This window comes from Lycium barbarum, chromosome 12 (assembly GCF_019175385.1).
Source record: "Lycium barbarum isolate Lr01 chromosome 12, ASM1917538v2, whole genome shotgun sequence".
Lineage (NCBI taxonomy): Eukaryota > Viridiplantae > Streptophyta > Magnoliopsida > Solanales > Solanaceae > Lycium > Lycium barbarum.
The window spans coordinates 94,441,846-94,469,724 of record NC_083348.1 but is presented as its reverse complement, the minus strand read 5'-3'; the positions used below and the strand labels follow the sequence as shown (position 1 = coordinate 94,469,724).

Genomic DNA, 27,879 nt, shown 5'->3' with positions numbered 1-27,879 from the left:
GTGGATGACGTGAAAAAAAAACACTAAAAAATGTAAAAACACTTACTTCGGGCACTTTACAATGCCAAAAATGACGACCCAGATTATCTTGGGTCTTCGATGTTTTTAGTTTACAGTAATAACCGCATTCACAAATATCGGGTTGTATAGCAAACTTTGAAGTTTCAAAACTTTGAGACATGTTTTTGGGAGTGCAAAAGTGTGTTGAAAGGGTGAAAATGGAGGAAATGAAAGAGAAGAGTATGCTGGAAATGGGAGATTTCTGGTAGGTTTTTGTTACGCCTTTCACGCACAGAATCTATGCGTGAAGCCTAATTTAATTCTTTTTTTATTTAAAGGGTTGGTTTGGTTCCAAACGTTATTTTTTGGGTTAAAAAAGTTGGGAGCTCCCCAAAAGGAGGACAATCCGCGCAAAAAAAAGGAGACAAAAGGGTAAATGACCCAAACTACACCGCTGAGTTAGCCCAAATAGATTATATTACCGTAATTCTTGTTATTCGGCCCTAAATGAAGCCGATAAACCCGACCCGAGGCCCAAAAGGAAAGTGTCTTTGAATTTTGGTAGAAAGAAAGAACTCAAATCTTCCAAATTTGGAATCTCCCAATATCTCCCGCCAAAGCTTGTCATTCGAAATCGTAAGCTTAATTGAACAACACAGCTGTTCCATTCCCCAAATTTTCCAATGTCAGCTTCTTTACCCAAGGTTTTGTTCCTCAATTCAGCTTTACATGCTTTTTTTTCCACTAATAAAATCTTCAAATCTAAATGCTAGGGTTATCAACAGCATTTTCCGTTACTAGTAGTTTTAATTGTACGGGTTTTTTTTTTTTTTTTTTGGGTTTCAGATGGAGGTGCTTTATTCCAAGCTCTACGGCAAGTACACTAAGCTTAAGGTATTTGGGGATTTTTACTCTTCATTTTTAAAATTTAATATTTGAGCTGTGTTGAGTGGAAAGTAGTGTGTTTTCCTGTTTACTATCAGTGGTTTGCAAGAGTAGCATTTTTAATTTTTTTTTTTTTTTTTTTTGTAGAAAGAAAAAGACACGAGCATGGAGAACCTGAATCGGGAACAAGAGGAGAAATTTGTGAAATATGTAGCTGGTATGTTTATATTTGAAAGCTTACATTGATATTTATCCAATAATACTAAATTGTGGAAGTTTTCCTTTTTCTTTTGTAGCGATTACGTTTTGCCAATTTAAAGATTGTATCTTCGCTGTAATTATATATTTTTTTCTCAGAAAGTAGTTTGGTTTGTTATTTGTTATGACGCAAACCTCTATGGATGTGCTATTGTTTTACTGTTAATCTTGAGTTCTGAATTTCAACTACTATTTGTTCTGAAACCGCCACATTGTGAGGATATTTGATTTCACCAGGACCAAATCAACCCCACTAAGGAGGATCTTTCTGTATACCATTTAACCTTCCCGGTTCTCCTGAATTTTACCTTTCTAGATATGGTGAAATTTGAACACCACTTGCTCCTTGGACGTGTGCCCTCCAAGAATTGATCAACTCCTTTTTTTCTTTGTCAAAATGTGAATCCTCTGGAACTGCTACAAGAAGGCTATGTTAAAGTCCTTCTCTTGATTAACTGTGGATACCAGCCCAAAGCGAAAGCCAGAAAGAAAATTTGCTATAATTAGCGGTAGCAATTTTTGTCATTTTCTACACATCCTGTACATTGAGTTTCTCTTGAAAGTATGCAATAATATATCCAGATGAAATCCGTACTTGGAAAACTTTGTTTTCATTTTTACTTACATTAGAGACAAACTTGGTTGAAGGCTTGACATGCAGCTTTGTTTCTTCCAGCTGCCGATGAAATGATTGAATACTTGAGAAACGAAACTGACAGACTACGCGAACAAGTTAATGAGTTGAGGAGTGAAATGGCATCAATGAGGTCTGCACTTATGAGAAAGGCTTAGTCATTTGAATAAGAATAGTGAAAAGAATATAAACGTGTACTTAACCTGGCTGCAGGTCTGCCAAAGATGAAGAGAAGATTCAATACCAAACGCTTTTGATGGAAGAGAACCTAAAGAGTAAGGATATGTTGGGAGTTGATTAATTAGTTACGGAAGTTCAAGTCATGGTAGAATTCTTATAATGTCCACAGTCCTATCTTTATTTTCTGAAAGACAGATAGGCAGGTTATTATTGCTTTAAAAATATTGGATATGTTGTTAAGTTTACGACAATTAAAGTTGAAGAAAATATTGGCATTCAAATTTCAATCCTTTTAGGGCTCGCTGTCATTCTTTTATGTCCGTTTGGAAAGAGAGAAGTTTAGCTTCAGTACCTGTTTTATAGTCTTAACAAGATAGGGTTTTTTGCTAGAAACATTCTTTTAACTTTGGTGGCTTTGTTTGTCTACTTTCTACAAAATTAAACGCTTCATCTGTGTTTTTTGTTTTGACACATCTTCTTTTCAGAGGATATGGTTTTGCATTGAATTGAAAAATAGTTCTTACTGGTCAGAACTCCTGAAGATGGCGATTTCCTTCTGGTGTCTTGCAAACTCTTTTTTATGCCACTCTGTGAGGCTGACAAATAGCAGGTTTTATTTACGTGCCGATCAGATTATGGTTTTACCTTTTGGGGGCTTTAATAATGGTAGTCTATGATCATCAATATTGGTAATGGTTCAATAATCTACTATGGGGTAGGTTGCTAATCAACCACACTACTGCGGGTCTCTCATTCTTAGCATGACATTTGTTTTACGTCTTGTCTGATTCTGTAATTGGAACCAGGGTCAGTGCAAAATGAACTAAGACAATGAAATCTTTTTAAATTAAGAAACTGAGACAATGCAAAGATCATTTAGAATATTGAACTTTCTAGTGACTAGTATAGTCCATTACTCTTGGTTTCTTACGTTGTTTGTTTCATCAGATCCACATACTTGGATGAGTTTCTATTCACATTGTGAAGTCTCGTGTACTATTAAAGATAACTTATGATCTTAAACAGAAAATCAGAAGGGTTTCCAAGTCCGACTGGGATAAAGTTAAGGTTCAGAGATTCCCGATTGGCTTTGACATGTTTAACAGAAGTTAAGCAGGTCAACATTAGAAAAATATAGCTCTCTTTTTAAGTGAGAACTAGTTGTTGCTATCAACAATATACCAATTATGTTTGGTATTTAGCATATTAGTTTAGAAGTCGGATTTTGTGGTTTTCCGAGTTTGATCGTCAACATTAACCTAATTTTCTACCAAAAGAGTTTATTAAGTCTATTAGGGGAAAAAGTCGTTGAAGAACTCAACCGAGAAGCTAGAGCTCTTGAGGTAAAGAGACGACAACTTTCTCAACCGAGAAGCTAGAGCTCTTGAGGTAAAGAGACTACAACTTAGTCCCTCAATGAATGTGGGACACTCTAATGTCTCCTTCCCATACGTTCAGGACTGGAAAATTGGAGCGTAAGTAACATTATATATGGGCCAAAATTGGATGACCAAACAATAGGATGAGTTTGGCTTTGATACAAAATTAAGAATTCGACCTTGAACTTGACTCGACCCAAAAAGCTGGCTCTTGAAGTGAGAGCTACCCAAAACAAAGAAGGAGACTATTGGGTCACTGTATCAAAGCTGTCATGCATAAGTCAAAGTCTTGCTAATTGTCTATAAAGGCAGCTATTCATTGTGTTTCTGTGGAGATTTTGGTGCTTCTTATGATGGTTTTGCTGTGTACTTTTGAACTTTTGGAGATCAATATTTGCATTCTGTTGTTTGATTGAATAAGTGTCCAATTTCAAAATCCCAATAGTTATATAGATATTGCAACTGCAGATAAAGAACTTCGTGATGAAATTCAGAGGCTTCAACAGCTTGATCAGGAGGGAACCTGTTTGAATGGTAGCAGTGATAAAGGAGAAAGCAGACAAATTATTAGTGTTGGGGATTCTCTTCCAGATGCATTTGATGGCTCAACCATAGCAAAAAGGAAATGCCGTATGCAGTCTTTGGTCACTTTACAAGACACAGTTACACTGTCTCCCTTGGAAGAACTTCCAACTAGACCTGAACAACCTAGTACGAGTTCATATAGGTACACCGAGGTCAGTTCTACTCTCCAATTTCTATGACATATGCTAGTTCATGTGGTAAAGTTGAGCTGGGATTTTACTATTCTGACCATCAGACAATATTTTGCAGCCTGCTTGCTGTAGAAGAAATGCTAACATTTCAGGTTTGTCCCAACTGATACTTGTGAATTTTAGTATGCAATGTCTCCTCTTATGTAACTATTATTTGAATGGGATATTTTAGGTGATGGTGCAAGTGATATCTCTCCAGCCTCGTGCATCTTCCAAGACCTTGTTCAGTGGCTAGTCGGTATGAAATTTTCTACTGTGACGGGAAATGAAGAATTATGCATATTAGCGCTTCATGAATCAAGCGGTAATTTCTGGAGGAACTCTGTAGTCCTGGATTTTCTTGGTCCCTTTTCTTCCTTTCCACTTCCATTTTCTACTGCCTAAGCTGTAGATATGTGATAATCCTTGCTGAAATCTTTCAAATTTGCAGAGACATTGTTCAAGTTTCAGTAGTCTTACAAAATTTGCCTTATTTGATGACTTGAGTTTTGTTTCGCCATAACTTTTAGTTTCTTTTTTAAATTATAAATTTGACCTAATAATAACTAGTTGGCAGTATGTCCATTTTTTTTTTTTTTTCTTTCCTGCTAGAAGTAATCACTAAAACATGAAATGGTGCTCCCCAATAATCAGAAACCTAGATGGGCAGGGCAGCCCGGTGCACTAAGCTCCCACTATGTGCGGGATCCGGGAAAGGGCTGGACCACAAGGGTCTATTGTACACAGCCTTATCCTAAATTTCTGCAAGGGACTGTTTCCACAGCTCAAACTCGTGACCTCCTGGTCACAGGCAGCAACTTTACCTTCTGATTGTTTATTTCTATCTGCAAAGTGTTTTTTTTTTTTTCAAAAACTCTTTTTCAAGTTCTTGAACCAAATTCCTTCTAAGTTTCATTTCTGTGATTTTACCGACTGCTGCGGTATAATCACCAAGCAGGAGTTGTTTGAGTGCTGAGCATGTTCTATATTTTTAATGGTTTAATTTGAGCTAAATGATTTTGACTTAGTCTCATTTTAGTTTTGTTACCATAGTGCACTCAATTGTAACTACATCTTGTTTTGGTTTAGAACTTTTTCATTTGATAGTAGCATTCTAGTTTGTGTTTACTAGTATTCTGTAAATTTTGAAGAATTCAGGTCAAATAGAACTTTGAACACTGATCAGATTTTCAAGAGAACTTGGTCAGTTTGGCCACTCAACGAACAAAGCTGATCTAAAGCGGGCTTGACATAGTGTTGTTAATTATGAAAATCACTAAATTAGAAAGGAATCACTAAGGCCCCTTATAAGCCAGCTCTTTAATGTTGAACTTGATTTAGATGAATCAGAATTTTGAATTATTCAATCTTCCCTTTGTTCTTTCGTTTCCAATTTAAAGTAGGGCATTGTGACAGTTGCTCTTTAAAATTGATGTGTTGTGATACGCTCACACACACGGAGAGCTACGAGAGCTTAATATAGAATAATGGTGTGAATATCCTACAGGTCTATTTGATCATCTAGCTGGACATGGTTATGTTTCTGCAGTTTCTTGGGGTCCTTTAGTGTGCTTTGTGGTCTTTGGCTGTTTTTAGTACACATGCTGACAAGGAAGATGTCCATATGTTTGTATTGTGGATTACAAGACAATATATATATATATATATATATATATATATATATATATATATATATATATATATTTGCCTCATTACTCTAGTTTGATGTATAGAGGAAATGATACAGTTGCCACTGAACTTGGTGGCACTTTCCTGTTTCTTCTTGTCTTTGCTAAGTGAAGCATGCTTGGTCACTCCAAATTTCAGATACAATTACTTCATTGATAACAACGGTCACTTTTGGAACTTACATTCTGAAGGTCATCCTTTTGGTTTGTGCAGGATTATCTTTTAGTTTGACTGTGACAAAGAATGCATCTACAGAACCAGAATTGGTGTACCGCATGTTGTCCCTGGGGACTTTCGAGAGAGTGGCCCCTGAATGGATGAGGGATACAATCGCGTTCAGCCTGAATATGTGTCCAGTTTTTTTCCAGAGGGTGTCTCGTGTTATAAAGCTCAGTTACTGACCCCCTTTCTTGTAAGTTCCAACTTAGAACCTGATTGGGTTTAGTCTCGTGTATATGTCTCTCCAACTTGCTGGGTTGAGTTTATATTTTTCTACATCCTCGAGCAGAATTTGACCTTTATATAGCGCATGGAGCAAATTCTCAGTCTGAATCGACTTTCGCTTTTTTTTTTTTTTGTTGATTTTACATTTTTACTCAATCCATGAGGGAGGGAGTTGATTTAATTCTGTTTAAGTCACCCTGCCAACTCTTAGATCAAATTTGATGTAGCCAACTATGATGCCATTATCTATAGTAACTGTGAATTCTATCAAAGAAAAGTTAATTCTGACTCACATTAAAACTGTAGGTTTAAACCAAATCCTTTCTCTTTTAAGTTACTCCAATTTGGTGATTAGTAAAGCCCATCGGGCAGGAGCTTTTGCATCTTCCTTGATGAGAGCCAAGTGGTTCCCACAACAGGATTGTCCTCCCTCTTTTCTATCCTCGACTTGAATATTATTCCTATGCAGCCACTCCAGACAGGGAAATCTGAGATAAATACAAAAAAGGTTAAATATCCACAGACAAATCATTTGAAATTCCATTTAATCACCTATATTTCCGGTATCAATGTATGAACAAAAGCAGGACTCTAGTTAATTATCCATAACTCGTGAATGGCGTGATTATTTAAATTAAATAATATCACATTGTGAGCAACACTGGGTTCAGCCAACATCTAGAACACATAAAGTCTATTACATGACATGATACAAATTTCGCAGGGCCGGCTCAACAAATTTGGTGGCCTAAAGTCAAACTGCAATATGAGGTCTTAATTTATTTTGCGACATTTATTCCAATGACAAATGTAGAAGACCCAAAAAGATCTATATTCAGAGTTAATGTAAAGATCTAAATGAGTTACTCCTATTACGATATAAATGAGTTATTCCTATTACCCTTTTTTTTTCAACACTAATATCAATCATCATTTCAAAAAATTCCTTTTTTATAGTCATTCCATCCCAACATACTTGTCATACATTTTGATCAACATTTTTAAGATGTATTTTTTCATCATATTAATACGAGAAAAATTGCAACTTACAATACTTTTCGTATAGTTTTTTAATATCTCTAACTTTTAATATATTGAATTAATTAAATCTAATTTAGCTTCGAATATTAATCAAATTGACTCTCGTGAAGTAAAAGATACCAATAATTTTGGAATGGAGGGAGTAAATATTTCATAATTTTGTACACTATACTTTTTAATATATTTTTTTAAAAAACAACAAATACACATATTATAATTAGAAAATGGGGCCCAAAATTTGAGGGCCTAAAGCAATGGCCTTAGAGGCCTTAATTTCGGTACGTGCTTGGTTCTTGATTAGAGTCTGGACACACTATATATGCTGAGATATTTTGACTACTACCACATAATTGTGGCATGAAAGTTGATTAGAAAATCAAATTGTGCCATTCTTTATTAACGGCCTTGCAAGTGTCCAGTGTTCTCGATGTTCGAGTTATTAGTTTCTCAAATATTATCGAAGGAAGTGGAAAAGAAGAAGAAGCCATTTTATGCATGGAATTATTGAGAGGAGCAAGTCTCGATGGTGATGGACATACGACGTCTAGAGGCTATATATATATATATATAGCGCGCAGCATAATGTTACTGAAACTTGACTGCAAAGGAATATGCAATGGCGCGGTATTCCTAAATTGACTAGCGAAAAGAGGAGAAAAAAAAAAGCTGTCTACGATTTCTTGCAGGTCAATAGTAATTTGGAAATTAGTAGAACTCTTTTCTAGAACGATTACAGCTCTTTTTATTTTTACTACAATTTTCTCCAAGCCTTTAATTTATAATACTTTTTATTTAGTTTTCAAATATGTAAATTTATTATAAAATATTCTGAAGAATATATGTTTGAAATCGAACTCTCGTATTCGGAACCCCTTCATATAAATTGGTAGAGAGGGAGTAATAGCCTAAACACAAATGACATATAAAATATATGGAAAGTTTTGAAACATAATAGTATAACTTTGCTAGTGCTAAAATTTGTATCTAAAATTAGAGTTTTTGTGTATATCTCAGTTACTGACCCCCTTTCTCGTCAGTTTTCCAAGTTGAAACCTGATTGAATTTAGTCTTACCGGATATACCTCTCAAATTATACATGTTGCATTATCTAAAGTAACTGACAGTTCTATCAAAGATAAGTTATATCTGACTTACATTAATACTATAGGTTTAAACCAAATCCATTTTCGTATACGTTGTTCCAAATGGAGATTGGAGACCATTCTTAATTTTACTCAAATTTGTTGGTTAGTAAAGCCCATTGTGCAGGAGCTTTTGCGGCTTTTCTTTTTACGGAAAATATGAACCAAATGAGCTGCTGTCTTCTTTAATTGCGTAAAAGGAAAAACATCATCCACATGCATATAGATCGAATTAACCATGGATTATTCCCATGACGTGATATTTACACTGCAATATAATTTCAAAGTTCAAACCATAAACTAGACCCTAGTGCAATTGTCACGACCCAACCCCGTAGGTCATGACTAGTGCCCGAGTTGGACACTCATATTATCTGTTAACTATAATCATTTACAGCTAGCATATCATGAACTCATTTGTTTAGAAAAGACAGGACGTTATTCTAAAGCTGTCACAATTCTGTATGTCATATGCACATGTCTTCTGAGGTGTTAAAACTTTTCAACAACAACACACACACATATATATATATATACGCAAGCCGACAAGGCTGCCACTACACGCAACATTCCAAACATACATACATATGCAAGCCGACAAGGCTGCCATCACGAATGGGTACGCCCAAACATAAGTCATGTTCATACAACGCAACAACAACTATATACAGACCCACACAGATGTCCACAGACCTCTAAGAGTAATGATAGTATCATATGACGGGACAGGGCCCCGCCGTACCCAAATAAACACATATGAATACAACATAAGGGAGTTATACCACAAGCTAGGCTCCGGAACAAAGGAGCAGTCCAAAATAGCTGAATAGGTATTCTAAGCTGGCGGATCTCCAAAACGAGCGTGTACCTGCGGGCATGAACGCAGCCCCCCGAAGAAAAGGGGGTCAGTACGGAATATGTACTGAGCATGTAAAGCATGAAACATAGTAATAGACCCATACTGAGACAAGGTGTATAGGACTCAATGCAACAAATAGAATTTCATAAAACTTGCCTTTGAACATATTTTATTTGTCTCGTTCTCATATCAATGTCAATATAGTGTTTTGTAATCAAAGCTGCATAATCATTCTGTATATAACATATATAACGTGTCCCGGCCCTTTAATGAGGGACTCGGTAATTATAATCATAGCATCATAAACATAAACATATACGTGTCCCGGCCCTTTAGTGAGGGACTCGGTAATTAAAATCATAGCATTATAAACATAAACATAGACGTGTCCCGGCCCTTTCCTGAGGGACTCGGTAATAAGGAATATATGCCCTCCTGGCCACCATCTCCATATCATCATATCATCATATCATCACATCATCATATATATATAACATGTCCCGGCCCTCTAGTGAGGGACTCGGTGATTAATATAGTAAACATGCGCACGAAAACGTGTCCTGGCCCGGGACTCAGTGAAGGATATAGCGGTAAGCACGAGCAGAATAATAAGCAACCACATATATGCAAATCATCTTTTGAGACTCAATAGATAAGTAACTGACCAGCTCTAAAGTATTGGGATAATAATCATATTCAATTCTTTTCAACTCTCATTACAAGCCATAGCAAGGAACGTTTCAGCTTTCATGTACATGTATCAATTTCCATGATGTAGTTTTTGAAAGTCAAGTATGCTTCTATTCATGCCATTCTTTTAAGAGTAGGAACTTCTATACATCATTCATTAATCAATCATATGGTAGGCTCGTGACAATAGCATTAAGGAAATATAGAATCATAAGTCATGCATGGAACTAGAGAATAGAATTTACCCCAAGGTTCATAGCATTTCATACTTACGTCTAGGACATGCCAAAAGAAAGAAGGAATAGGCTTTACATACCTTTAGCGTTTAGTCGTAATCTAACTTGTACTTGCTGCCCAAAAACACTTATCCTATATCAAGATATCAAGAGCTACAATTAGTCTACGAGGGAATTCAATACGTACTTTAACGTTAACAATCCCTTTCAAACATTTAGACGACGTTTCGTTCGCATTCAAACCAACTACATACAACCGATCCAACATCAATAATCATATGTTCAATACCAATCCGGACAGCCCACATAACATTCCAAATAGCCCATATTCACAACATTCCATAACGATTCACATACGGCTACTACATTCTCAAGTTACTCCTAATAATCCGTAGCCTTAACGTTTTCGTGTAACAACTTTACAACAACCCAAACAACGTAAATACAATATATATTCTTAACTATCATTAGTCTTTCCAATTTAAAGAAGACAACATGTCCAAAACAGTTCCTAACCACGACACGTCCAAAATAGTCCCTAACCAACAACACGCCCAAAACAGTCCCTAATCAACAACATAAAGGTGCCCGGAATTCTTGCAAACGTTTACGAACATACCAAGCAAACCACATATGATTCTTACACATTATTTCATGTCTTCATTTCATATAATTTTAGTAAAATACGACCAGCAGTCACATGATAAATATATCACCAAATTCGTACGCAAATAGCTACATTGTCGACACTAAAACCTTACAACGACAACAACATGTTTAATGACATTACTTTCATGATGCTTAGAACTGTTTTAGCATCATTTCCATTCTTATAACAGCCCACAATTCATCTCAATTTCAACTCGAATCATTATGCTTCACTTCCACTAAACGTTCATAACAAGAATCAACACTCAACACATACAATTTCACCTCTAGCACTAAAACAGTCCACTGTTTCAACATAATTCATTTCTTTAACACCTTAATTCACATATTCAACATGCATACAACACACCACAATGTCCATAACAACAACAATAAAAAAGTGACACAAAACAGTCCATAATCTCCCCTAAAACAGTCCCCTCACACGGCTACAACACCACTCCAACAACTTCATGATTTTCATCCATTTATCCATACTACAACACATTCAATCCACTTCCAATATATGTACAAGAAGTTTAAGCATGATTTCCATTAAAACCTACAACTCACGGCTCATTTAAATTTTAAGAAAAACAGTCCAATACCAACATACAACATCATAAACCAACTTCTAAAATCTTTGTTCATTCACATATGTTGACACACATTCAATTCATCAACAATACAAGCAAAATAAAATCAACCATGACTTCACCAATACTCACGGCTCACCCCTACTTCAACTACAACAACAATCCAACAACAACCTTCATGAACTATACATTCAAATCGTCATGAAACATAAGAACAATAAGCATTCTTACCTTACAACTTGTTCTTCAACCTTGGCCGAATCTTCAACCCTATTGAAATGCTATACCTCCTTGTTTCTTTCCAACAACTACTACACGTTCTAATGCACCTTTATAAGGGTTGAAACACTTGAAGAAAATATATTTTTTGAATCTACTTGGAGAACCCAAATCTGTCTGTGAGCTTATAGGAGCATGAATGGCATGTTTATGGTTTCTTCTTCACTTGAAACTTAATGGTGAATGTGTAGAACACTTTAGGGGTTTAATGGTAAGAAAAATAGAAGGGCTAGCCGTGCAATGGTGGTGGAGCTTCCATGGAAACCGTGGCTCTCTCTCTCTCCTTCACTTGGAGAAGATGAGAGCTTCTCTCTCTTGTTAATTTGTGGGATTGGAAAATGAGTTGGCATGCAACTTTTGGTCAACAAAGTTAGACATTTTGCTGCCCAAGGGGGGTATTACACGTCCCCCAACTCAAGCATGGGATAAAAATCAGATTTTGTTATGTGCTAGTGGACCCCACACGGCCACTAGTGTAAAATTTGTGAACATTTAAGTCTTAATCCCCACTTAATAATCCAACTTGCATCGTCCATATCTCCTTATCCCGATATTATTTTGACGAGAGGTTTGTTGCGTTGTAAACTAGACTCGATGAACTTAATTTTAGGCTTTTGAAACACCTTAAAACTCAATGTATACTAGGAGATATGCCTCCAACAATATGGGCTAAAAATCTGGTCCGAGATTTTATTGAAGTTGTTCCGATTCATTTCGTTTAACTTCTAATCCTCTTCCAACCTCATGTAACCTCTTATACATACATATACACACTTATATACATCAATAAAAATCCATATACACGTCTCGAAGGGTCCAGAGAATCACAATAACCTTAAACATAACTAGAGAACTCACAAAACTTTGACGAAACTCCAATCGCAAAAGTATATTCATATCTTTTGTCCATCCTCTATATCATTACTAATAATCTCAATTACTTTAAAAGGTCACTCGCATTACCTCATATACATACTCATAGCGCGATTTCAAATCCTTTAGGTAACCATGTCACCTTGGGATACTTAAGGAAACCATATATACAACGATATTTTTACTAACTCGATTAACTTTCCTTGAACCTTCTTAACTCATTCTTTCTTGTTTTAATACAAGTAGCCCGGATTATTATGGAGTGTAACAGCAATAATGAAGAGTGGGCTATATGAATTTTTGCATCCTTCCATTATATTCAGGCTGACATTTATAAACTGCAACTGATTAAAAATTAATGCTAAACTAAAACAAGCTCGCAAGCAGCAATATGTTAACTAATTACCATAAAAGGAACAGCTTGAAGGTATACATAAGCGTACTTAATACATTAGATAAATGTTCATAGTAAACCATCATAAAAATAAGACATTCATAACTTCTACGTTTTTCCACATACATTTGGGCAGAATAAGCAAATCAATAGATCATTCCGACAAATGTCTCATGCATGAGAAAACAAAATACCGAAAAGAAAAATGAAAACAATAACTAAGGAAATCCAAGAGGGATGATAGATTTGTCTGGTGGATGAAACAATGTTGGCTCCTCGCATCCTCAGATCAATTCGCTCTAAATCTGATCTAAAAGGGAAGATTTCTTGAACATCTTGCCATCTATACAGTTTCACCACATTAAAGCTCTTGTCTTGCAGCTTGTAGAAGATAACTCGATTGTCATCCTTCATCACAGCAATGTCTGCGTTATAAAACCCAATTAGTTTTGGATATTTCGTCACCCCCTTTAAGGTTTCAATGCCCACTTCCTTCTTTAACTCCCAAACTTGATTCCCATTCTCGAAAACCCACAGCTCTATCCCTTTTGGTGACAGACATGTAAACCCTAGCTTCCCCTTATACTCCACAAGTTGATCACTGTACTTAAAAGGGGGCTTTGGAAGAGAGAATCTTGGAAAAGCCTCTTCCCCATTATAGTTTAGAGCCATCACTTGATCATCTTGTAGTTTGAAATAAACCAAACCACTTGCATTAACTGCTGGATTAAATATGTCAAAGTATAATCCTTGAGGGACCAACAAATCTTTTCCTTGCCTCCACTCCCAACTTTCTGAATCAAAAACTTCACATCGATAGTAATGGAGCCCTCGTTTCCTATAATGATGATAATTAGTCCGAGGGGACGACAACCTTATGATCTTGAAGTAGAGAGGATTTGATTTCAGTACAATGAGAGCAACTTTGACAGTACTAAAACGCGTTCTTGGATTAGGAAGTTTCAGCCATTGCTTAGTGCTAGGTTTACAGATGTGATATCTATAGTACTCGTATGACGGCGTGCTTCTAACACAACATAGTATCCCTTGCTTTGTGGAGGCCTCAATCTTCATGTCAAAGTCATAGGTCCGTCGATGCTTTACTGTATCATCAATAGGAAGGTGGAATGGAGCTTTAGTACTATTACCTGAACACCCATCCATCGATACAAATTCCGTTATGTACTTTGAGAATAATAGAGTCTGAACAAAATATCCAGAGATATTTTGACTCCTTGCACAAAATTGTGGCATGAAACTCGATTCGAAAATCAAATCGTTCCATTCTTTGTTAACGGCCTTGCAAGCGTCCAGTGTTTTCAATGATGTTCGAGTTAGTATCTCAAAAATTATCTCAGAAGGAAGTCGAGTAGAAGAAGACATTGTATGCATGGAATTATGAGAGGACAAGACAAGAGGAGCAAGTCTCGGTTGTGATGGACAACCTCGTCTAAAGTTTATATATGGAGCAGTAAAGGAATAGGTAATTAAGGGTATTCCTAAATTGACTAGGAAAAGGAGTAGAAAAATTAAATATCGCCTTTGATACAGGTCAAGACTAATTCGGAAATTATTTAAACTCTTTCCCGTAGCGATTAGGAGTAAATGAAATAATATTCTAAACAAAAATGACATATAACATATGGAAAAGTTTTGAAACATAATAAGTACTTTTAGTTACTTTGCTAGTACTAAAATTTGTGTCTAAAAGTAGAGTTTCTGTGTTTATCTCAGCTACTACCCCCTTTTTAGTAGGTTTTCAACTTAAGAGACTAAAAGTGAACACCAAATTTATAGTGATTATAGCCATGCAGAAGTCTTCTTACGATCCAAGTGAGGATTTTCAGGAGTTCATTGATTATTTAGCCAAACCTACAGGTATATTCACAGGCTTCAAATATTGCAGTAAGTTTTGGGAATAAACAGTGTATATACAGATTTAGAGAGAAATTAGCTCCAGCGTTGTTTCCAATGCAGCATTCAACTAACTGCTTCATTAGTACAACCGGTTAAATATCCCTGGACACAGTAGGAGTAGTAAAGAGTTCGCTTTTGGGACGGAGTAACAATACTTGCCAACTTTTATTTTGCACGCCCCTTAAAAATTACTACTAAAAGAAGTATATTTTATTATAATATCCCTATTAATTGGTGTGTAATCTTAATAGACTTGAAAAATGATTTAAAAATGAGTATTAAAAAAAGTTTGTCTTTATCTTGATATGCTAACGTGAATAAATATAACTGAAAATTTATTTTTAGTGTAGTGAATAAATAAAAGTGAATGGAGGAAGTACTTTTTTTTAGTACAAGCTTCTGATTTCGTAAAAGTGAATTGAGGGTGTCTTAATAAAATAAGACATTCATATTTTCTACGTTTTCCAATATAGATCATTACAACTGTCTCGTGCATTAGGTGACTGAAACTTGAAGGCAAAGGAATAGATAAAGGCTATTCCTAGATTGACTAAGAAAGGAGGAGAAAAAAGCATTTGATACAGTTCAATACTAGGTCGGAAATTAGTTCTAGAACGATTAGGAGTAGTAAATGGTCACAAATTTGTAACGAAATAATAAGCTCATGACATGCTCCCTCTGTAAAATTAATTACTAGTACTAATATTTGCCGCTTTTGTATATAGATTAACTAGGAGTATTACTCCCTCTTCCGCACGGTTCGAATTTCTCGAGCCAAACTTCTAAATTTTGACCATGAATTTGAATATAGAAGCTTTAAATATTTTTAAATAAAATTTATATATTTAGAAACTACGTGAAAAACACTAAAAAGTCACAATAATTAACAACTTAAAACATTTAAAAGACATGAAAATATTATGATCAAAGAATAACTCGTTTGACTCTTGATATTCGAAAGATGCCACGTAAATTGGGACGGACGTAGTATATATGTTAAATGTAGAGAATGTGACAGCAACTACTGCCAAGAGAGTGAATTAGGCCATGTTCCCAACAGCAGAATAACAAATTTCGAGTAGAAAGTGATTTTTTGTTAGGCATCATCATATTTGATTTGAGAAATCTTAATTCATCTGGATCTACTGCCTTCGACACGTTATAGTAGCAAAGTTTTCATAATTATATTGCACGGATAATTCATGTTGATCATTGTTTAGTATGTCAATCCTTTAATTTCGCGCTAACTTATGATCATATTTTGGGTCCGCCAATTACATACAAGTTCACCTTTTCCTCTCGAAGATGCTCATATTAGTAACTCAACTGCTCCAAGAGATGATGCCAAAGACAGAAAAACTAATACTCATACATGATGCTGTGTTTTACAAAGCTCTTGCTCGTGAGCTTTTAGGGATGTTACATGAAATGATGAGAAAAATTTCACTCTTGGAATTAACTAGTACATCGATCCTACTACAAGACAATCAAAAGTTTGCACCATTTTGTGGCTTTTCTGTTTCTTCAATATTCTTACTTTTAATGGTGCTTAATTGTAGAGAAATGTGATACTTCTGTCTTCAACAATAGCTTAACGGCATGCCACTGCTACCTAATACAAGCTACATAACGGATATAAGAATCCCTAATTAACATGATCACGAGGGTGAGGTGTACGCAAGCCTTACCCCTACCTTTACGGGGATTTGGGGGCAACAATAAAACACCAATATGCATTCCATGCCAAACGCCAGATTTTATAGAAACGCTTAAACAGTGCACCAATTCATTACTACAATAGCAAACCAATCAGGTACCCGAAGTGTCTCTTGTACTAGATTGTGTAGTCGAATGATTCTACTCAATGCAACAAAAGAAAAGGACGAAAAAAAAGATTTGAATTCATCTGATAGCCAAAGGGAGAACTAAAACATACTGATTCGCCAACAACTACAAACTCTCCAAAATATTCCTTTAAGTGATATAGATGCTGTCTACAATAATACATAAATAAACTTGCCAGGAGACAAGCTGATCCAGAAGTTGGCTCTGAGCTTATCACTAAATGTTTGAGGACTTGTTAAGGATAACACCTTCATATTTGACCTGGAACCACTTCATTGCGTCATCCTTAGTAACCCTGTGCTGAATCCCAACTCGAGACTTGCACCTGCGACGACGAGCAACACGATATCCAGGGCGCTCCAATACCACATAGAAATCCATTCCATAGATACCAGTTGAAGGATCATATCTGAAAATATAACAAAAGATAGAATGACAAAACTTAGGAACGGAAAAAGACATTTCATAGATATCAAATTTTAACTGCAAAATAGCAGATGCACATCTTTCGAGGTCAATACAATCAGACACAGAAACATAAGATCCAAGAGAATACGAAAAAAAAATCATGTTTCCTCAACTACGTCCAAGTTTTTTGCAATTCCAACAAAGGAGCAAAAGCAACTTTTTTGTTTGCAAAGGAAAGACTAGCTCCAATTACCTCCTGAGCAACACAGCTAATTTAAATCGTAAAAGCTATAAAACAGAAAAAAGAACTAAATGAAGATCAGCTTACTTAATTCCAAGATCAATGTGCTCCTGAATACCAAACCCAAAGCAGCCGGTCTCACTGAAGTTCCTTCTCAACAACTCATATTCCTTAACTTTCAATCCACTCTCAAGTAGCTGCATTGCTTTCTCCCCTCTGACAGTCACATAGCAGGCTATCTTTTCATTACGCCTGATTCCAAAGGACCGCACAGTATACCTTGCTGTTAATGAGAACAACATAAGTACATGAGAGATTGACAGGCAGAAAATTTAATAACATCTTCAGACAGGGAAATCTGAGATAAATACAAAATCAGTTAAATGTCCACAAAGAAAGTACCAAACAAATCACTTGAAATTCCATTATATCATGTTATTCACCATATCAATGTATTAACAAAAGCAGGACAGTAATTAATTATCCATGGACCCTAGTAGTTCCGGCCCTTTCCCGGACCACGCGCATAGTGCACCGGGCTGCCCTTTTTTTTAACTTGTGAATGGCGTGATTATCAAAATCAAACAATATCAAATTGTGAGCAACACTGGCTTCAACCAAGATCTGCCACGAATACTTGCATGCATATGTAGCTATAAGATACATATCCACTACAATTACAAAAATATGAACCAAATGAGCTAGTGCCTTCGTTAATTGCAAAAAGAACACTCATTTACATGCATATATATCGATTTAACCATGGACTATTATTCCCTTGACTTGACATTTACACAGCAATTATCAAACAGTCAGCTAGGCCCCAATGCAAAAGCCAAGGGTCCTCTATATGAATTTTTGCATCCATTTCATTATATTCAGCTTAATATTTAAACTGCAACTAATTAACAATTAATGCTAAACTAAATAAAAACTTGCAGCCAAGCAATACATTAGATAGATGCCCATGGTGCAGAGCTAATCCTTGCAAGAACAGATAATGTACTTAATACAAAGGTGCCTATTAAATTGAAAAGAGTTAGAAGATTCAAAAAAAGCTTACCCTTGGAAAAAACAGGGGATTGGCCACTAAGCTGCTCCAAAACCTTAAACATAAAAATAAAAGTAGACCCAATTTTAGTTCAATATAAAAAAGAAACAAATCAGTAGTTATTGTGAAAAGGGGTTACTTTTGCCGCTCTGGTAAGTCGATCTCCACTCTCACCAACGGAGATGTTGAGGACAAGCTTCTGGACCTTAATATCCCTCATGGGGTTACTCAATTTCTTCTCTGAAGCCTGTTCTCATTGAACAAACAAAAATGATTTTGAGTTAAAAAGGCATACACATATGATAAACATTAATACTCATGAAACGGAAAAAGCTGAGAGATACCATGGCGCTTCGGCGGCAAGTTGAAAGCTGTAAGGGGTACTGAGATGGCGGAAATTTTCCTGAAAAACCCTAATCGTTTCTAACTTTATAAATGCTACGATATGGGCCGCACCTTGTGTCGGGTCGGGGCCAATTAGGTGTTACTACTACTAGTATCATTTTTCGCTAACTAGATTTTAGTGGGGAGATTTAATTTAAACTTTTTATTGGTATAGTGGAAAAATTTTAATTAAGAATTTTAAAATCACTCATAAGCTACACGGCTTAAGTCTGTCGGGAGAGTAACTTCATGTCCTCGTATGCATTACTTTGTAGTATCAAATCCTATTCATAGCGGTGTCAAATGGGTGAGTTAGGTTGAATTTGGACCGGATTAATAAATGGGCGAGTCAGTCAACATTTTTTTGTGCGGGTTGTCCTTCAAAGGCACTGGTCTTTAATTTTTGCGCCTCAAATTGGTGGTCTTTAATTTTTTCCTTCGCTTAATATCCCGAAGTTCTTAGTTCAGAACTCAAAACCCTGTTTGAGGCCTAACTTTGCTACGAAACTTTACTTTGCGATTTTTTTTTTATTGAGCCGAGGTTCGAACCCTAAACCTCGTGGTATTATGCGAAGGGCAAAAATTAAAGACCAACAATTTGAGGGATAAAAAATTAAAGACTGGTGCCTTTGAAGGGTAATCGTGCAAATGAACGGTTAGTTAAAAGCGTAGGCAGACCTTAACCCTACAATGTTGGGAGGCTGTTTTCAAAAGACCTCGGCTCTAGAGAAAGCATGGCAAAAAAGGTCAGATAAGGATAAGTAATTCAAAGCAATACGAAAATGAAATAGTGCAAGATCAGAGACCATGATAAACAATCTGGAATAGATAAATAAAATACTCGAAGTACAAGAAATAACATATAGTAGTAGAAAATCAAGGACAAGAAACTATAGGGCAAAACTGAGAATACTAAGTACAATGACGAAAATAGTCCTACCACTAGCCTTCTATCTTGATCCTCGATCTCCACACCCTCCTATCTAGGGTCATGTCCTCTGTAAGCTAAAGACTTGTCAGGTCCTTCCTAATCACCTCTCCCCAATAATTCTTCGGCCTACCTCTACCTCTCATCCAGCCCTCCATCGATAACCTCTCATATCTCCTCACCGGGGCATTTGTGTCTCTCCGTTGGACATGTACGAATCATCTCAGTCTCGCTTCTCGCATCTTGTCTGCCACATAGGCTACTCCCATATTTTCCCGAATAACTTCATTTATGACCCTATCTTTTCTAGTAAGCTCACACATCCATCTCAACATCCTCATCTCCGCCACTTTCATCTTTGGACATGAGAGTTTTTGACTGGCCAACACTCCACTCCATATAACAGCGCTGGCCTAACCACTACTCTGTAGAATTTCCCTTTAAGTTTTGGTGGTACCTTCTTGTCACACAAAACACCAGATGCGAGCCTCCGTCTCAACCACCCTGCACCAATACTGTGCGTAACATCCTCATCAATCTCCCCATTATCTTGGATCATGGCCCCAAGGTACTTGAAACTCCCTCTCTTTGGGAAGACTTGCTAGTCCAACTTCTCTTCCACGTCCGCCTCACTTGTCACCGCACTGAATTTGCACTCTAACTACTCTGTCTTCATCCTACTCAACCTGAACCCTTTAGACTCCAGGGTCTGTTTCCAAACCTCCAATCTGGCGTTCATCCCGCTCCGCGTCTCAATGCTAAGACAGTGTCACTTGCAAATAACATGCACCATGACACCTCTCCTTGTTATGACTATATATAACATATAAAATAAAAATGTCTTTTTTAAAAAAATTGACAAAATTTCTATAGGTTAATTTAAGCTACGTATGAGCATAATTTTGGCTACATATCATCCCAGTTTTTAGATGGGTTGGGCTCAAATCAGCTGAGTTAATAAATGAGCGGGTCAAGTGCTCAAACTTAAATGGGTAGAGGGTTGTGTTTTCATGGCCTAATTTTACTACCCCTAGTTATGTCTCTCATTTGCAAGAAATAGCACACTAGTTTGTCTCCCTCCAGAAATATGTAATCGTGGTTTTTTTTACATTTAGAAAATATTTGCAATCTTCAATAAATAGGTCTAAGTGGATGATATTGTACGTCCTCTTCATTGATAAGCTTGAAAACCATTAAGCAATTTGTTTCTACTTTTATTATTTCATAAGCCATTGGATTTGTGTCCTCTAAACCTTACTTCATGTTCCACAATTATGTAGTAAGGGTTGCTATAGGCTTCATCATACCTGGGTATCCCACCAACCATTTTCTTGAAAGATCCCTCCAAAAGCAACATCTCCAAAGCGTGCCTCATTAGTGATGCAGTTTTATCTTTTATGCACAAGGGGAAGACTACTCTTTTAATTTATTCAGAAATACAAGTTTAACTAGGAAATACTTCAACAACTTCTCGAGCATAATCTATTATATGATTTCGTGTAAGCTCAATAAATAGATAATTATTTTCAATCAAATTTCTATCACGCTCTTATCATATATGCCATAATGGAAGATATAAGCATAACTATATATGATGATTACCACTCATCATCTATAATACCATCAATCCATTCAAGCATTAGCTCAACGGTCATCATATCAAGCTCATTATATGAGAATAACCTGTGCCATATCCGTTTAAATTCTGGACATATTCTTATAATATGTGAAGAGTTCTCCACATAATGACCATTACAGCGATCACATTTTGGCGATTCAATTATATTTCTGTTAAATAAAAAATTATTTGACATAAATCTATTATGTATATAAAGTATTTCATCTTCTCATGGATACTCAGCTCAGCTTTCGCATAGTACTCCATTTCGATCAATGGGGGTAGTTGCAACATTACAAGAAATGTCATATGCCAATTTAGTACTAAATGTACCATCAGTAGAAAGATTTACATCTATATGTAATTACATATTTGATTAAAAAAAATACGATATTATTTCACTTTCAAATATAGTACTCCATCCATCCCAATTCATACGAGGGTATTTGATTGGACACAAAAGTTTAAAAAAGAAAGAAATACTTTTATATATTGTGGTCTAAAACAAGCCAAATAAATTTTTGTGGTTAGAAATCATTTTATTAAAGGTAAAATGAGAATTTTAGAGTTAAATTACTGCTAAATATAGAAATGTCTCATTCTTTTTAGACTGACTAAAAAGCAAAGAGTGTTATATGAATTGGGACGGATGGAGTAACAAAATCTTCACCTAATATATTCAAATTTAATAAAATCCCACTAAATAATTTCTAATCAAGGTTTTACCTTTGGACCAAACATGACACCTTTTGATATTTTAAGGATGTTTCTTCCCAACTGCAATACTTTAAGGATGTAGTTGACCTTTAAAACACACTTTAGGGATGTTTTCGTCAAAAGCTCAGTCGAAAGTCTTTTGAAATTTCCCGGTGGCCTTGCTACCGGGCAGCAACTGTTCGGGTCATTGGCTCAGCAAAAATAGCGAAGAGAGCTGTACAATTTTCTTCTCATTCTCTTGTTGGATAACCTTCTGATTAAGGGTATTGATTTCTCTGACCCATTTTACAATCATAGTTCATTGTTTTGTATTTTATTTATTTACTCTTTTCAAATTCCAATTATGGTTAATTCTTGCATGCCAATTGTATTTTCATATGCACTGATCATTTTAAGCATTTTGTATATTCTCATGAGAATTGATTCTGAATTAAGGGATTGCCATTCAAACAGCAATTTCGTTTTGCACTTTGTCATTTCAATCCATGGATTGAACGGGAAAAAAATGCTTATTATAACAGATACTACAGTATTCTTTTGTACTTTATCAAAACATTTGATATCTGAGAAGAATATATCTGATACTTTTGTTCGAAAAATGCATAAGTTTGTTTGAAAAATGCTCAAGTTTATGTTGAAAAAAGTGCTTCAGATTTCAGGTCTAAACTGTTGGAATAGAATATAGATGCGGAGCATCAAGGATAAATTATCAACAAGGTTAATGAATGTTTGTGTAGCATCTCTTTGTAAAGCCAAACAATTGGAGAAAGCTGAAGTTGTTATAGTTGATGCCAAAAGAATTGGATTACAACCAGATGTTGTCACTTACAACACATTGATTGCTGCATATTGCCGCTTTGTTGGCATAGATGCTGGTTATTCCGTCCTTCATAGAATGAAAGAAGCTGGAATTAATCCTGATGTTATTACGTATAATTCTTTGATTGCTGGAGCTACCAGATATTGCCTGTTATCTCAATGTCTTGATCTGTTTGATGAAATGCTTGAGATGAGTATACTGCCTGATATTTGGAGTTACAACACATTAATGAATTGTTTCTTTAAATTGGGAAAGCCAGACGAAGCGTACAGGGTTTTTCAAGATATTCTTTTGAAAGATATTTCTCTTCCTTCAGCAACGTTCAATATTCTACTTAATGGTCTGTGTATGAATGGATATACTGAGAATGCCCTAATGTTATTTAGGAGTTTAAAGCGTCACGGTTTTATTCCTCAGTTAGTAACGTACAACATTCTTATTCATGGGTTGTGCAAGTCAGGACGAGGAAAAGCTGCAAGCAAGTTCCTCAACGAATTGGTAGAATCAGGTCATATCCCAAATGCCATCACTTATACGACAGTAATGAAATGTTGCTTCAAAGATAGACAATTTGAAGAAGGCCTTAGAATCTTCGCAGAGATGAGAAATAAAGGATATACGTATGATGCCTTTGCTTACTGTACAGTCGCAAGTATGTTACTTAAAACTGGGAGGATAACTGAGGCCAATGAGTACCTGGGATATATTATTACTAGTGGCTTTAGCCTTGATATTGTTTCTTTTAATACCATTGTTAATCTATATTGTAAGGATGGTCAGATGGATAATGCTTATAAGTTGTTATACGAGGCAGAAAAAGGAGGCTTGGAATCTGACAAGTACACCCATGCTATCTTGATTGACGGCTTGTGCAGGACTGGTAATTTCCAAGAGGCCCAGCAACAATTGAACCGTATGAGTATGACGGGTTTTGATTCTAACTTGGTTGCGTGGAATTCTTTTATCAATGGGATGTGTAAAGCTGGTCACTTTGATCATGCTTTGCGGATGTTTGAGTCAATGGATGCGAAAGATTCTGTTACTTACTCTACCATAGTCCGTGGGCTTTGCAAAGCTAGGAGGTTTCGTGCAGCATCTAAGTTATTACTATCATGTATTAGAGGTGGCATGAGTATTCTAAAAACAGATAAACGAATTGTTATTGATGGTCTTCGTAGTTGTGGACTTACGCATGAAGCAAGGAAGGTCCAGTCTAAAATTCAACTGGCTAAGCTTCTGCATTATTAATAACGGATGGTGCTCAACTTTGCCACTGAAGTTTTAACCTTAACTGGTAAAATTGCTGCCATGTGACCAGGAGGTCACGGGTTCGAGCCGTGGAAACAGCCTCTTGCAGAAATGCAAGGTAAGGCTGCGTACAATAGACCCTTGTGGTCCGGCCCTTCCCCGGACCCCGCGCATAGCGGGAGCTTAGTGCACCGGGCTGCCCTTTTTTTTAATGCAACTGAGAATACAACCTATGTTAACCAGTTTTAAGTGGGTAGAAGTATTCAATCCTCTTGTAAGAGGCAAACCCAGTGGCGCACTGTCAATTTTGAGCAGACAAATGATAGCTTTTGGAGATTCTCTTCCAGATGCAGATGGCTCAAGCATAAAATTGACCAGGAAATGTTGTAGGAAGTCTTTGCTCAACTTACAAGACACAGTTGCTCTATCTCCCAGGGAAGAACTTCCAACGGGAGCTGCACAACCTAGTATGAGTTCATATAGGCATACCGAGGTCAATGCTACTCTCTGGCTATCTTTCACAATATGTTAGTTTATACATTAAAGTTGAGCTGTGGATTTTACTATTCTAACCATCAGACAACATTCTTCAGCCTGCTTGCTGTAGAAGAAATGTTGACAATTCAGGTTTGTCCCAACTGTTAGTTACTATTGTTTTGAGTCCACGATGTCTCTTCTCTTATGTAACTATCATTTGGATGGATTATTTTAGGTGACGGTGCAACTGACATCTGTCCAGGTATGTGCATCTTCCAAGACCCGGTTTAGCCAGAAAGTTAGCATGAACTTTTCTACTGTTGTGGAAAATGAAAAATTATGAATATAGCACTTCATGAATCAAGTGGTAATTTTCTGGATGAATTCTGTAGTCCTGGGTCTTACTTATTTTTATTCTTTAGGGACCCTTTGTCTTCCTTGCAACTTCCATTTTCTACTGCCTAAGCTGCAGATATGTGATAATCCCTGCCGAGATCTTTGATATTTGCAGAAGCAATTGTTCAAGTTTCAATTCGTAGAAAATTTGCCTTATAGATGACTTGAGTTTTATATTTGACCTGATAAATTACTACTTCGCAGTATATCCATCTATTTGCTTTTGCTTCTCCTGCTTTGCTTTTGTTTTTCTTCTCTCAATTCAGCTGAAAACTGAGATTCGAAGTTTGTATAGATCGAAAAATTGAGAATAAGTCGTTACTGTACGCTTCTGGTTATTTATCTTAATTAGTCTTGCTCCGAGGAGTTTGAGGGATAACATGAAACAACAACCTCAATTAGCAGAGGTTATTCATTTGAGACTAGAAGGAGTGCTCCCTAAAAATCAGAAACCTAGATGATATTTAAGAAATTATCTGGTTGTTACATCCTTTGTTTCATTTCTACATTTGCAAAAACTTAATAAACATTTCTTTCCTAGCATTTGGTTCATCAGATTGGCCACTCTCGGTCACTTTGGTCACTCAATGAACTTAGTTGCTCTAAAGTGGTCTTGATGGAGCATTAATTGGTAATTTATAGGAATCATTAAATTAGAAAGGAATCACTTAGTCCCCCGGCTATAAGCCATCTATTTGATGTCTAATTTCATTTAAATGAATCAGAATTTTGAATTTTCCAATGTTCCCTTTGCTGATCTTTCATTTCCTATTCAAAGCAGCGCATGAATCCGGTCGATCTACAGTAATGATTTGGTTCGATACACTTCACACACACAGAGTTCTAGTAGAGCTTAAGATAGAAAAATTGGGTTTCTGTGCCTGGATTACCTGCAAATTAAGTAATCATCTGTCCATGCAAGTGCTTTATGGCCTTTGCCCATTCTCAATTCACACTTATTGACAAGGAGGAGGTATCCATATGCTCGTGTTGTGGATAATGAGACAATGTAAACGGGCCTCATCTATATCTAGCTTGATGCATAGAGGACATTTATGGTTGGAATTGAGCTCTGTGGTGTTTTCTTTTTTCTTCTGTTCTTTGCTAAACGCTAAGTGAAGCATGCCTTGTCACTCCACATTTCAGATATAATTTCTTCATTGGTTACAGCTGGCGCTTTTGGAACTTAAATTCTGAGGTTATCCTTTCGGTTTGTGCAGGATCTTTTTTCAGTTTGACATGGATAAAGAATGCATCTAAAGAACCAGAATTGGTGCACAGATTTTTTGTCACTGGGGACTTTTGAGAGGGTGGCCCCTGGGTCGACGACGGATACAATCATGTTCAGTCCAAATATGTGTCGACTTTTCTTTCGGAGGGTATCTTCTGTTCTGAAGCTTAGACACTGACATTAAACCCCTTCTATTTGATTTCTTGTATATGGTATGTTCTCTCCTAACGTGGATCTTCGAAACTCTAATCAATAAAAAAATCTGCTTTAGAAACTTGAAAGGGTGATGAATTTGAGGCAAAAAATACTACTAGGTGATTTTTTCCATCTGTTGAAGCCTTGGTGGACAGAGTTATTCAGTACATGCGCAGGAGGTAGCAGGTTTTTTGTGGAATAATCGAAGTGCGAGCAAGCTTGATTCGGACACCACCCTCATAATAAATCAAAAAATGAAAGGTGACTCCTGCCTGCTGGTGGGATGGTTTCTACTTTAGATATCACTTCTTGTGCTAGTGAATTTAAAAGTTAAGGTTAATGAGTGGTGAATTGCAAAAGAATGGGATAGATCAATGAAGAATGACATCAGCTATTGACCAAAGTGAAGAAAACGGTAGGAAAAAAGGTAGAGGGCCGGTCCAGGGCCAAGGAAATGCAAAGGTATTTTGGCAGAATGCGGAAACAAGAGTCATGTAAATTAGTACTAGTAGTAGTTGCTCATCTTGACATAACGACGTGCCACTGCTATGGCTTTAGGTATGGAAGGCGACTGATTGTTCTGCCCATTATTATTCTGCATATACAATGAGGTGATTGTGGTGGTCCATTACTTTCCCTGTTCTCCTTTCACCTTTTCCTGAAATTTGCCTTTGCCTTCCCTTCTTTTCTCTCTCTTTTTCCTTTTCCTTTCCTTTTCAAAATCTTTCTATATTTTATCTTACCTTTAGCTCAGATGTCTATATCAAATCAATAAATGTAAGACGTGCATTTTTATATATACATTTATCGTTTCACCGCAGTTAAGTGATATGTACTTTTATGTTAATTTGTATTGCTAAGGTTAAATTAATTGTCTGATGTATTCATCATTTTTCATATTCTTATATTCCCTGCTAAATTATTTGAATTGGACGTAAAGTTAGCGCATTCATAATTCTCATGTGGGTATTACTTTAAGCGCTACAATTTTATAAGATAGTAGCTTGTCGGATATACTTGGTGATTCTCCTCTTACAGAATAAAGAAGTGTGTTATAATTTGATTATGTATCATTCTCTTCATCACGTTCATTATTCAATATTACTCTAAAAAGGCAGTTAAATATTTTTCTCTTGATTATTCGTAGCTGGCGCCTGGCGGTAGGACTTGATTGCTATGGCTAAATAAGTTGCGGTTTTATGTAGTGTTTCTTTGCGTAGAAAATTGAAACTTCTCAACTTTTTAAAGTAGTTTGAAGTTTCAATCATATGGGGCACTATTTTTTTACGTAAAAAGAAGTGATATTTCTTAGGTCTGTTTTCCTTTCGTTTTCGTCTTATTGTACCATAAGGGAAAGACTTAACCACCTCTTCTATCTGATGACTTTTCGACTCCATACTAATAAACACGATAGTTTGTGC

General features: G+C 36.2%; 4 protein-coding genes across 10 annotated transcripts; 2 read left to right on the top strand and 2 right to left on the bottom strand.

The window, feature by feature from the left end:
- The first annotated feature begins 493 nt into the window (after nucleotides 1-493).
- Nucleotides 494-6,514, top strand: LOC132623932 (uncharacterized). Of its 2 annotated transcripts, XM_060338748.1 has the most exons (9): nucleotides 499-704; nucleotides 847-894; nucleotides 1,033-1,102; nucleotides 1,820-1,910; nucleotides 1,991-2,052; nucleotides 3,805-4,073; nucleotides 4,171-4,204; nucleotides 4,285-4,416; nucleotides 5,994-6,514. In XM_060338748.1, the coding sequence occupies exons 1-9, from the start codon at nucleotides 684-686 to the stop codon at nucleotides 6,179-6,181; spliced, it is 915 nt and encodes a 304-aa protein (XP_060194731.1). In that variant the 5' UTR covers nucleotides 499-683; the 3' UTR covers nucleotides 6,182-6,514. The 2 variants fall into 2 exon arrangements, with proteins under 2 accessions (XP_060194732.1, XP_060194731.1); XM_060338749.1 differs by lacking the exons at nucleotides 1,820-1,910; nucleotides 1,991-2,052 and having other exon boundaries at nucleotides 494-704.
- Nucleotides 6,515-13,153: 6,639 nt separating this feature from the next.
- On the bottom strand, nucleotides 13,154-14,365 carry LOC132624671 (putative F-box protein At5g50220). Its single transcript, XM_060339413.1, has one exon. It carries the CDS (start codon nucleotides 14,363-14,365, stop codon nucleotides 13,154-13,156), a length of 1,212 nt encoding a protein of 403 aa, XP_060195396.1.
- Nucleotides 14,366-16,631: 2,266 nt separating this feature from the next.
- On the bottom strand, nucleotides 16,632-18,940 carry LOC132623030 (large ribosomal subunit protein uL5z). The gene is made up of 5 exons (XM_060337725.1): nucleotides 18,789-18,940; nucleotides 18,584-18,691; nucleotides 18,457-18,499; nucleotides 17,481-17,676; nucleotides 16,632-17,153 (listed from the first exon to the last, which is right to left on the bottom strand). Exons 1-5 carry the CDS (start codon nucleotides 18,789-18,791, stop codon nucleotides 16,961-16,963), a joined length of 543 nt encoding a protein of 180 aa, XP_060193708.1. The 5' UTR covers nucleotides 18,792-18,940; the 3' UTR covers nucleotides 16,632-16,960.
- Nucleotides 18,941-22,123: 3,183 nt separating this feature from the next.
- On the top strand, nucleotides 22,124-27,335 carry LOC132623361 (putative pentatricopeptide repeat-containing protein At4g17915). 6 transcript variants are annotated; one of them, XM_060338114.1, is made up of 5 exons: nucleotides 22,125-22,354; nucleotides 22,744-24,786; nucleotides 24,872-24,898; nucleotides 26,253-26,475; nucleotides 26,601-27,335. In XM_060338114.1, exon 2 carries the CDS (start codon nucleotides 22,777-22,779, stop codon nucleotides 24,157-24,159), a length of 1,383 nt encoding a protein of 460 aa, XP_060194097.1. In that variant the 5' UTR covers nucleotides 22,125-22,354; nucleotides 22,744-22,776; the 3' UTR covers nucleotides 24,160-24,786; nucleotides 24,872-24,898; nucleotides 26,253-26,475; nucleotides 26,601-27,335. The 6 variants fall into 6 exon arrangements, with proteins under 6 accessions (XP_060194095.1, XP_060194097.1, XP_060194096.1 ...); XM_060338113.1 differs by having other exon boundaries at nucleotides 26,578-27,335; XM_060338111.1 differs by having other exon boundaries at nucleotides 22,744-24,652; nucleotides 24,753-24,786; nucleotides 26,253-27,332.
- Nucleotides 27,336-27,879: the final 544 nt, after the last annotated feature.

Excerpts from the sequence above, each read along its gene's own strand:
- LOC132623932 (XM_060338748.1), top strand. The coding sequence starts at position 684 with ATGTCAGCTTCTTTACCCAAG. Across the intron at positions 895-1,032 it reads GCAAGTACACTAAGCTTAAG|AAAGAAAAAGACACGAGCAT; the intron begins GTATTTGGGGAT and ends TTTTTTTTGTAG. Across the intron at positions 1,103-1,819 it reads ATTTGTGAAATATGTAGCTG|CTGCCGATGAAATGATTGAA; the intron begins GTATGTTTATAT and ends TGTTTCTTCCAG.
- LOC132624671 (XM_060339413.1), bottom strand. The coding sequence starts at position 14,365 with ATGTCTTCTTCTACTCGACTTCCTTCTGAGATAATTTTTGAGATACTA.
- LOC132623030 (XM_060337725.1), bottom strand. Across the intron at positions 17,677-18,456 it reads ATCCCCTGTTTTTTCCAAGG|CAAGGTATACTGTGCGGTCC; the intron begins GTAAGCTTTTTT and ends TCTCATTAACAG. Across the intron at positions 17,154-17,480 it reads CACATTGATCTTGGAATTAA|ATATGATCCTTCAACTGGTA; the intron begins GTAAGCTGATCT and ends TTATATTTTCAG.
- LOC132623361 (XM_060338114.1), top strand. The coding sequence starts at position 22,777 with ATGCGGAGCATCAAGGATAAATTATCAACAAGGTTAATGAATGTTTGT.